The sequence below is a fragment of the Chiloscyllium plagiosum genome, chromosome 33 (genome assembly GCF_004010195.1).
Source record: "Chiloscyllium plagiosum isolate BGI_BamShark_2017 chromosome 33, ASM401019v2, whole genome shotgun sequence".
Taxonomy (NCBI): domain Eukaryota; kingdom Metazoa; phylum Chordata; class Chondrichthyes; order Orectolobiformes; family Hemiscylliidae; genus Chiloscyllium; species Chiloscyllium plagiosum.
This window is the reverse complement of record NC_057742.1, coordinates 19,106,871-19,117,978: the sequence shown is the minus strand read 5'-3', so window position 1 is coordinate 19,117,978 and position 11,108 is coordinate 19,106,871. Positions and strand designations below refer to the sequence as shown.

General features: G+C 37.7%; 1 protein-coding gene across 1 annotated transcript in view; it reads left to right on the top strand.

The window, feature by feature from the left end:
* Positions 1-8,106, top strand: part of LOC122539911 (peptide YY-like) — a 20,313-nt gene extending 12,207 nt beyond the window's left edge. The window contains exons 3-4 of the mRNA XM_043675081.1: positions 3,303-3,380; positions 7,780-8,106. Coding sequence (XP_043531016.1) covers positions 3,303-3,380; positions 7,780-7,804 — 103 coding nt within the window. The 3' untranslated portion in view covers positions 7,805-8,106. The remainder of the gene's footprint in view (positions 1-3,302; positions 3,381-7,779) is intronic.
* Positions 8,107-11,108: the final 3,002 nt, after the last annotated feature.

The window sequence follows — 11,108 nt, the reverse complement described above, 5'->3', positions numbered from 1 at the left end:
GTGGGTTGTGCTTCGGCGGGTCGGTGTGGACTTGTTGGGCCGAAGGGCCTGTTTCCACACTGTAAGTAATCTAATCTAATCTAAATCTAAAAAGTTCCACATTTCCACGACATCCTTCCCTGACAGCCTATGCTCCCAACTTATGCTCCTCAGATCCTGTCTTACAGCATCGTATTTACCCTTCCCCTAATTGTAAAACCTACCCTGTTGCACGCACCTATCTCTCTCCATAACCAAGGTGAAAGTCACAGAACTGTGGTCACCATCACCAAAATCACCATCCCCCTCCCAGTCATCTGGAGAATTCTCATCAGTCCCATTATTCTCAGAGGTAAAACTTAAATTTACCATCTTTTGACGAGGAATGGCTCAGTTGTCTGTGCAAATTGTTCTTCAGTACTTTCAACTAACCTGCTTGTTGCTTTCTTTACTGTTATAACTTATTGGGACCAGTGTTGATTCTTCCACTATTTTTAAACAAAGCAATCCTCCAGTTCCTATTTCCTCATTAAATTCAAGCTGAGATTAAGTTCCACATTCTATGCCTTGAATGAGGAAGTTAGGTTTCTACTCTCTTACAGAGCAGGCCTGACTAACTGTGATTTTATAGTTTGGCTATCTTTCTTCAGTTAGCTGCAAACTGCATAAGGTCCAAAGCTGCAACTAACTCTCAGCAAACACTCAGATAAATTAAAACAAGACAATTTCCTTTATACTCCATCTATCTTCTCAACAATATAGCCTGCTGTGAGCTGTCCTCAAACTCACCATTAAATTCATCATCCGTCATTTACAATTTAGTTGTTCTGGGATTTGATGAAGTAAATGATTTTAACAGTAATTCAGGATGCACTGCATGCTTTTAAACTAATTCAGCTCTGAATTTCCAAAACATAAAGGTCTCTGGATTGTCTTTCCTTTTAATTTTTTTCATATGATATGGGCATCAGTGGCTAGGCATTTATTTAGCATTGCTAGTTGCCCTGGAGAAGGTGGATGTAAGCTGCCTTCTGTTTTCAAGTCACTGTATGTAGACCCACAGTTCTGTTAGGGAAGGCGTTCCAGGTTTTTGAACCAGCAGCAATGAAGAAACACTGATATATTCTCATGTCAGGATAGTGAGAGGCTTGGGGGTGTAATTGCAGGTGGAGGTGTTTTCATATAACTGCTATTTTTCTAGATGGAAGTAGCCATGGTTCAGAAAGTTTTGTCTATGAACCTCAACGAATTTATTGTGGGCGGCACAGTGGTTAGCACTGCTGCCTCACAGCGCCAGAGACCCGGGTTCAATTCCCGGCCTGTTTCCACACTGTAATGTAATCTAATCTTGTAGATGATGCACCACCCCTGCTACTGTTTGCGGTGGTTGTGGAGGGAGTGAATGTTTGTGGATGTGATTCCATTCTGCTGTGTCTTAGATGGTTTTAAGCTTCCTGGTGTTGTTGGAGCTGTTCTCATCCAGATAAGTAGGGAGTATTGGTCTGAATTTGTATGTTTATTTTCATGCTGAGCAATGGCCAGCCCCAAGGATAGAATATAACTACCATGGAGTATAAAAATTGGCAAGTCATAGTGTAGCTGTATAGAACTTTAGTTAGGCCACATTTGGAATATTGCATACATGTCTGGTTGCCACACTACCAGAAGTATGTGGAGGCTTAATATGGAAATACCAGATGGATGTTTCTTCTTGTGGACAAGACTAGAACTAGGAGGACACAGCTTAATAATAAAAGGTCTCCCTTTTAAGACAGGGGAAGAATAATAAAAGCATGGAATATGAAAATATTATCTAAGCAAGTCTATTCCTCAAGTAGGAGAAAGTGAGGACTGCAGATGCTGGAGATCAGAGCTGAAAATGTGTTGCTGGAAAAGTGCAGCTGGTCAGGCAGCATCCAAGGAACAGGAGAATCGACGTTTCGGGCATGAAGAAGGGCTCATGCCCGAAATGTCGATTCTCCTGCTCCTTGGATGCTGCCTGACCTGCTGCGCTTTTCCAGCAACACATTTTCAGCACTATTCCTCAAGTAGACCATGCACAATCAAAAGGGTAATCTAATCCATTATGAGGACTCTTGTGACAGTGTCCATGTGTCAGTACCAGGTGGTTTGTATTCAAATCCCATCTGTGCTAGAGCTGTTTAAATAACATGTCTGAGCAAGTTGATTAAAAATATCAATCCAATTCATTACAATTCCTGGAGACCATTAATAAAATGTTTCCCAAAAGTAAATCCAGAATATTTCTCTCACTATGCGATATTTATTTTTGATCAATTGGTTGCCAAGATGTGTATAAAGTTCAAACTTTCAAGGACTCCTTAAAGCATTTGATGGAAGACAATTCTTTTGCAAGAAAATGGTGAGAATTTGGAACTAGAATAATTGAGTTAGCTTGAATTTGTATATTAAAAGGGAAGCTAAAGAAATAGGCAAGGAAGAAAGGAATAGAATGATAAGATGAAAGAATGAGAAAAGGCAGAGTGGGAGAAGGCTTGTTTGAAGCATAAGAAACATTGACAAAACTAATTAGCCTGGTTCAGACTGTAAACTCTGGTAAAACATTTCGTCATCTGCCTTAAAATCCTCCAAAACATTCACAGAGGAAGTGTCATTGTAACAACTTTTTTCAATAAGAAAATTGTTTAGTTTCAACAATATTCTTGTTCATTTACAGATATTGCACCCACATACTATGTGCTACAAATATGAGTTAACTCAGCCACATTAGGGAGATTTAAACAATCCATGGATAAGCACATAGATGATGGTGGGATAGAGTAGGGGTATGAACTTATAATAGTTCACAGGTCGAAGGGCCTGTTCTGTGCTGTATCGTTCTATGTTCCAACCACATTTGATACTTGGTTACTTCATTACATTCTGTATTGCAAACAATATGTAGGTTGAAGGTGGAAAAAATGTTTTATTAGAATGCTGGGGAAATGGTTAACAACTAACTTGCAGCTGGCATTTTGAGTCTTTTGGTTGTGGATTTGGATAATTATTCAGTCTCTATTTCTCATTATGAATCCTCTGCCTTTAATAAGAATTCATATTCTTCTAAATATATGCAAAGGCAGTTAAGATAAATGAAAAGATATACATTTCCCACTTACTAATGTTCATATTGATTAAGATATATGGATACATGTTGTTGGAAATCTGTGAGAATTCCTATTCTAATTTTAGTAGTTCATAAAGTAAGCGCTTACATGTATTTTGAAATTCTGTTGCTTATTAAACAAAGAAAATTAAAATTTTAGCATTTGACTTGTTTTTTTTCCCTCTCTCTCCAATAGATATGGGAAGAGAGATAGTCCGGAAGCTTTGTCAGATTCCCTCTTTGATGATAGCAGGGATCACATTGGGAGGTCAAGGTAAATATAGTTTGGAACAGTGTTTCTCATGTTTGGTCCTCAGTGTCCTACAGGGAAATGATAGGAACTTGTTTGTGCATGCAGATCTACTCCATAATTAATGTAAAACCTGCAAAGATGATTCACTATCTTTTTGTTTCGAAGTTCTTCATCAATTCAATAGTACAAGATTATTCTTTTCAACTGGAGAATAACGTAAAATGACAAAAATTAGCACATTGGTAAAGTAAAAGGTTTGATATTGCTGTATGTTGACTGTAATGGGCAGGATGGGAATATTAAGTTGATAGAAAAGGTGTTTAATGTTGTGAAGATTCATGGTAGGCCTGATGATTGTGAATATTTTAGAAACCAGAAAAGGTTGATGAGAAGTTCAAAAACGAGGAGAAATCAGATGTTGAGAGAAAATCACGAAGAAAAGTAATAGAAAAAATAGTTGAGGTAAACATTGACCCCTTAGAAAATAAGAATGGGGAATTAAGAAAATAGCAGAGACTTTGAGCAAGTATTTTGCATCTGTTTCATGGTATATGATGCTAAAAGTATCCCAATAGTACAGGAAAATTAATGGGCAAAATGGAGGGGAAAGTATAAAAATGAGACTGGGCAATAATTCCCTTGGCCCTGAGACCCCGAATCAAATAATCTTAAAATAAATGGCTGCAGGGAAAATGGATGTATTTGTTGTAACTTTCCAAAAATGTTAGAGCTTCTAGAAAAGTGCCAGTGGATTGGCAATCAGCAAATGTGCTGCTGTTCTTAAAGGAGACAGAAACAGGAAACTATAAGCCAATTCACCCAATGTCAGTTACTGGGAAAAGTGTTGAAATCCATTCAAACAAAGCAGTGGCTGAATATCTACAAATGGAGTTTGTGATCCTATCATGTGACACCATTTTACACATGTGCAGACGGGATCAGATGATCTTAACTAATAGCTGCTAGCATAACAGGCTAGAAAATGTTCAGCATAAAATAATGCAACCTTTGTAGTTATTCGTATGGATTTAGGCTTCATAGTCATAAAAGCATTTGCTTGTAAACCTTCTAACCCACTACACCTCAGTACCCACTTCACAGGAAGGTTTCCTGCCTTCCAGTTTCTGGTTTAACCCTCATTAAATTACATTCTAGATCCTCTTAAATGAACCCTCATTAGATTACATTCTATTTCTTTGTAAACATGGAAACATTGTTGACTGAGAAAGAATCAAATTTAATTTTATTTTCTTTCCTCACGTGCTGGTAGAGGCAAGATGTGATAGTGGAGTTATTAGCTAAATCCTAACAATCAGCTACCAAAGTGCTATTTTAAGAAACAATCTCATTTGCATTTGAAGGATATAATATGAACTACTATAGGGTGACTAGAAGGCTCCATTCTCACAGTCCAGAGGATTAAAACATTTGTGATCAGAATATTTAATATTGCAAGGGCTACTCTTGAGTTTCTATCCAGTGAAATATATTAGCAGAGCCATCTCTATTAAAGGCAGTTACAGCATTGTAATGACATAGCACTGCAGCATTCTAATTCGGCACATGTGCATCATTGGTTCTGAGGAAGGGTCACTCAATCCAAAACATTAACCCTGATTTCTCTCTGCAGGTTCAGCCAGACCTGCTGAGCTTTTCCAGCAAATTCTTTTTTTGCATCATTGGTCCACCTAGTAGACTGTTGGCCTTAACCATTCCCATGAAGAAACTTCATCACAAAATCAAGCAATGTCAACATTGCCTTATGAAAGGGAATTGAATTTGTCAAATTTATTGGACTTTGTTGAGACAAGCAAATGCATTAAGGTGAATCAAAAGATTAGGTGCCATGTGGAATGCTGGGGTCACAACTATTTACTTTAAATTACTTGAACAAATGCACAAAGTCTATTATAATCAAATATTCTGGCAAGACAAAGCTGGATGTAAAAGCAAACAGGGAGGAGGACACACTGGACATTACACACACCTGTTGGATGTTTGTTTGGCTAGGCTGCAAGTAAAATGGATTGTATGATCACCTCACCCATCTTGAAGGACACCCCCCCTCCCCATGCGCACACACACATAACACAGAAGGTTGGCAGCTGCAAAATTTATTAACCTTCCCACCAAATGCAAATAACCAATTGATGATCAAAAAAGCATGCTAATTAGAGAAAACTGTGGACTTTCCCACTCAGATCCTGTTTGAAATGCCAACAGGCACTTAATGTAATTGCACCCAAATTGGCAAAAATGCATGAGACTTCTGTCCACAGCTGCAGTTTGTATCAGATATGGGAGGAATTTCATGAAGTTAGACATAATTATTTTTAACTGATCACTCTTTTCAGTTTCTGCTGAGTGATTAGGACTAGAATGAATCTGTTTTTACATTAATAAAACCCAACCTTCTCGAAAACAGGGTGTCAGGAGTAGTTGCCAAATTAATGTTTGATTAGACTAGCTTTTCAAAACTTTGACATAGGGAAATATTTGAAGGGCTGGAGGTGGAAAGACACATGCATCATTCTTCTTCCTCACAGAACAATGTGTGCAGTGTTTTTCTGTTCAGTTCAACAGAGCTCAAAATAGCTGTTGTTCATTAATCAATAAAATAGAATATTGTAAGGTCCATTAAGGTGACAATGATTCAGCAATGAGTAATGATATTAAAAGCTGTAAATTGTATTATTTTATATTATAATTAATTTGCTTAATGAGATTGTTTCTTAAAATAGCACTTTGGTAGCTGATTGTTAGGATTTAGCTAATAACCCCAATATGCAAGACTGCATTTCTATATCATATTGTGTTACCTGGTAGTAGAATTGAGATGCTAACTCTTTCTGAAATGCTGGTTGCTGATCAGTCTATGTTGGTGGAACTTAATACCTCTATCCCTTCCCCAACATCGCCTTGTCAGGGGAATTGAGGTGGTAGGTGAGCCATTGATTAGTTTGGAAAATACAGGTTGGCAATCCCATCACCTTCCTACCTCACTTTGGTTAACTCCAGGATGGGAACACTTGTGGATGCGTCTCCCACCCAAGCCCAGTCAAGGATCTTAAGTGGTCTCCCATTTGTGTGTGAAATCCCAGATATCCAAATTAAACCTTGGCCAGTGTTTCAAAATTCAGATTCCAGTCAATTTAAACTTCAAATGACACCAGTAACCATTACTGATTACAGCTTCAGGAGATTCTCACAGCTTAAAAAAAAAAATCACTTTGTCTTAGAATTGAAAAACAAATTTGCTAATTCAACTGAAGCTCAATTAGGACTCATCCAGTTTCATGTATCTATATTAATTTAACAGTTCATTTGACGTAATCACATTTTTGATGATAAATATATGGACTAAACTGAAAAAATTTGAATGTGAACCCATATTAAGATTAAAGAATAAGATTTTATATTTAATTTCATTGCTGTGTATTTGTACGCTAAATTAGCATAGTTAATCATTCTTGCATGCTTTGTGATGTTACTTTCTAACTCAATCTCAACTCTTAATTATTCACCTTTTCTAGAATCCAGTTTTTATTCTCATTTCTTATTTGCTCTGATTCTTTTTCTCCTCTTTTCTCTTGTTTTCTAACCCCTTGTGAATTCCTAGTTTGATGGGTTCACAGAGCTCTAAAATAATGGACACTGCTATATTTTATCAAAATAATTGAAGAAACAAAAGGTCAACTTCCAGGAAAATGTTGAGAAGAAAATTACATTTTATTTTATTGAGAATCCCAAATGAAGAGCACACTGTGGGTAAAAGTTGTTGGAGAAATAACAAATAAGTCAAGGAATAATGGCTGGGTAACATAAGTTCCTTGAGGTACTGAGAATGAATGAATGTTAGTTGGATGAGTCATGATTCAAATACAGTGAAGTTACAAAGAACAGGAGTTCATGTAAAATGGCATAATGGGAGTTTGGTATAGACAATCATATCTACCTCCTTAAAATGAAATTAATTATACCTAATTAAAATATTTTAAATTGATAGCTTTTTCAACTAGACAGAGTTTTGGGCTTACATGCTCTATCGTGTAACTGACTTTTAAAGTCAAGGAAGATAGCAATCGAAATATAAAAACATGTCAGTGGTATACATGCCCATAACATTTTGTTAGACTGTTGCTTATTTTCCAGTAATTCTCAGCGTAATTGAAATTATTACGCTTACCCTGTAATTTGGCCATAATGTCAAATTTGCATTCATAAAATTGTTTTCTCAATAATGAACAAGAGCAAGTTAATCTATACGCCAGACAAAAATCCTGCATAGTCTTGAAAATCTTACAATGCATCTTAGTAAAAAAATTGGCTTTTTTACTGTTTCCCTCATTAAAAAAAAATATAGTAAAATCTAATGCATATACTCAATTATTTTTATCAGCTTCATTATCACTTTCCACAGATACGATGATTCTTTGATGTGGTGATCCCATCTCTTTGTACCTTGTCTACCTTTTGTGTCTTTGCGTTTTAATTATGGTGCAGAAGGACCTGACTTCTAAAGAATTATGTGAAGACTACACCAAACCAAAAGGATCACTGCATGCAAACCTTTTTCATGCATTGAGAAACCATTGAAGCTTTTTATGTGGCAGACAATTGTACATAATTTATTGTTAAATATAATATATGGCAATCAAGAATCAAAATGTGGGGTCTTTCTCAGAAGAATCTTTTGTTTGTATTGTAAAGATGTTTATGTGCAATTAAAGTTTGATGGATGAATCAACTTTGCAAAAGGATGTCTGTGCTTCTGTGAAATTAAATGTTTATTTCCTGGGGAGTAATGACTACACAACATTGAAAGATCTGGCATTTATGCAGTGCCCTTCATGATTTCAGAGCTTTCTAATGTGCTTCACAGCTCATGAATTAGTTTTGAAAGCTAGTCACTACTACAAACAGGAAATACCACAGACAATTTGCATACACCAAATTCACTTATGGGATGAGGGTGTTGCTGGCTAGGCCAGTATTTATTGCTCATCCCTAATTACCTAGAGGATAGTTTGGAATCAATCACATTGCTATGGATCTGGAGTCCATGTAGGCCATTCTAAGTAAGGATGCCAGTTTCCTTCCCAGAAGGACATTAGTGAGCCAGATGAGTGTTTCCCAACAACCAACAATGGATTCAATGTCATCATTAGACTCTTAAATCCAGATATTTATTGAATTCAAATTCCACCATCTGACTTGGAGCGGGATTTGAACCCTGGTCTCCAGAACATTATCTGGATCTCCATTAACAGTCCAGCAATAATACCTCTCGACCATTGCCTCCCTGTTAACTGCTCATTAATTTTAGCAATGCAGATTTGAGGCATAAATATTACTTAGGAAAACTTTAAAGAGCTTACTTACTCTTCAAATAGTGTTGTGAGCTTGGACCTGAAATGTACTCAGTTTAATATCTCACCAAAAGGATGGTGCCTTCAACAGTGCAGCATTCATGGTGTTGGAGAATCAGCATCAATTTTGTTCACAAACCTTGCGATAGAAACGAGAAAGTATAACCTTCTGTCTTAGGCAAGCAAGTGCCTTAGAAATAAAGCCATGGCTGGTAACACAGTATGGCATTTTCTCACTGTGTGGTGGATTTGAATATAAACCGTGTTCGACTATTTGTGTGCCACTTGTTAAATGCATTCTCTGCAAATTATTTATCTTGTATGTTTAAAGAAGATTGTGAAAACTCCTGAGCTGGGGAGTTGTTAATATTTCAACATACGCTTTGACAGAAGGAGCGAGTCAGCTGGTTTTTGTACAATACATTGCTGATGTATTCCAGGGGGTAGAGGTGCTATTTGAATTAATTGCTTTCAGTAGGAAATTTCTTTGCATTGCTTGAAATAATACAGCCAGCACTACACAAACTTCCTAACAATTGCGCATTCATTCACCTTACGTCAAAAGTGAAATTACTTCAAGCTAATATTGAGTCAAAAAAATCCACTAAGTATTGAAGTTACAAATATTTTGATGCTCGAATCAGCTTAATGCCTGTCAATAAAATACAAATTGCTCCCCATCACAGGAATTATATAAAATATCCTCTTTAATTTGTTTCTGATAAAATCACTTTGTATACTTTGAAAGCAATCCAATACGTTTTTTCGACTCAGAGCTATTTTATCTGAATTAAAATCCTGGTTATTAGCACTCCCTTACAGTTTTAAATTGCCTGAAGTATTCTAGAGATATTCTCAAGTTATATTCCTCCATTAAGCTTCTAGGGATCAGCTCTATAGTACTTTTCTCACTTAAAATTAGAATTTAAACTAATCTATCAAATGATAAGATGTTCAGCCCAACAAACCTGTGTTGATGTTAATCCACCAAACAAGCAAAATTTCTATTCACAAGCCCATCCAGTTCTTTTTAGTTTGGATGGACCAACTACTCATCCCTAATTGTCCTTGAGAAGGTATTGATGCCTTTCTGAATCTATGCAGCCCCTGAGGTACAGGTGCATCTGATGCTATTGGGGAGAAAATCCCAGGATTTTAAAGTGGAACAGGGATATAGTTCCAAGTGAAGATGGTGAGTGGCTTGGAGGGGTATTGCAGATAGAGGTGCTCCCATGCATCTGCTGTCCTTGTCCGTCTAGGAGATGGAGATCATAGGTTTAGAAGGTCAAAGGACCCTTAGTGATTTGGTACAGCAAATCTTCTAATGGTACTCACTGCTGCTACTGTTTGGTGAATAGGGTGCTAATCAAGTGGGATGTTTTGTCCTGGTTGTTTCGAGTTTCTTAAGTGTTTTTAGAGATGCCACCATCCAGGCAAGAGGGGAATATTTTATCACACTCCTGATAGATTAGATTAGATTCCCTACAGTGTGGAAACAGGCCCTTCGGCCCAACCAGTCCACACCGACCCATTTCCTTCTGACTAATGTACCTAACACGGTGGGCATGGCCAATTCACCTAACCAGTACATCTTTGGACTGTGGGAGGAAACCGATCACCTAGAGGGAACCCACGCAGACATAGGGAGAATGTGCAAACTACACACAGACAGTCACCCGAGGCTGGAATCAAACCTGGGTCCCTGGCGCTGCGAGGGAGTGGTGCTAACCACTGAGCCACCATGCCACTGATGTATGCCTTGTAGATGCTGAGTAAGCATCAGGAGACAGGAGGTGAGTTACCTGCCACAGAATTTCTAGTCTCTGACCTGCTGTGTTATAGCCGCAGTATTGATATAGTTGGTCCATTCCAGTTTTTGGACAACCCCCAGGATGTTGAACATGGGGGTTTCAGGGACAGAAATGTCTTGAAGGTTAAGCTCAGAGGTAGTTCGCTTCTTCTTTGTTGAAAATGGTCACTCCCTGGTACTTGTGCAGCATAATTGTTACTGGATACTTATTAGATCAAGAACACAGTTTGTCCAAATCTTCCTGCATCTGAATATCAACTGCTTCAGTATCTAAGGAGTTCAGAATGGGTGCTGAACATGTGAGATCATGACTTCTGACCTTATGATGCAGGGAAGGTCATTGATGAAGCAGCTAAAGATGGTTTGACCTAGGACACTACCCTGGGGAACTCCTGTAGAGAGGTCCCGGCCTCCACCAACCACAACTGTCTTCCTCTGTACTAGAAATTATTCTAACCAATGAGAGTCTTTCCCTTACTTCCCGTTGACTCTTTTTGGCTAGGCTCCTTGATGCCAAATTTGTTTGAATGTTACATTGATATTAAGGGCAGCCTTTCTCTCCCCTCACCT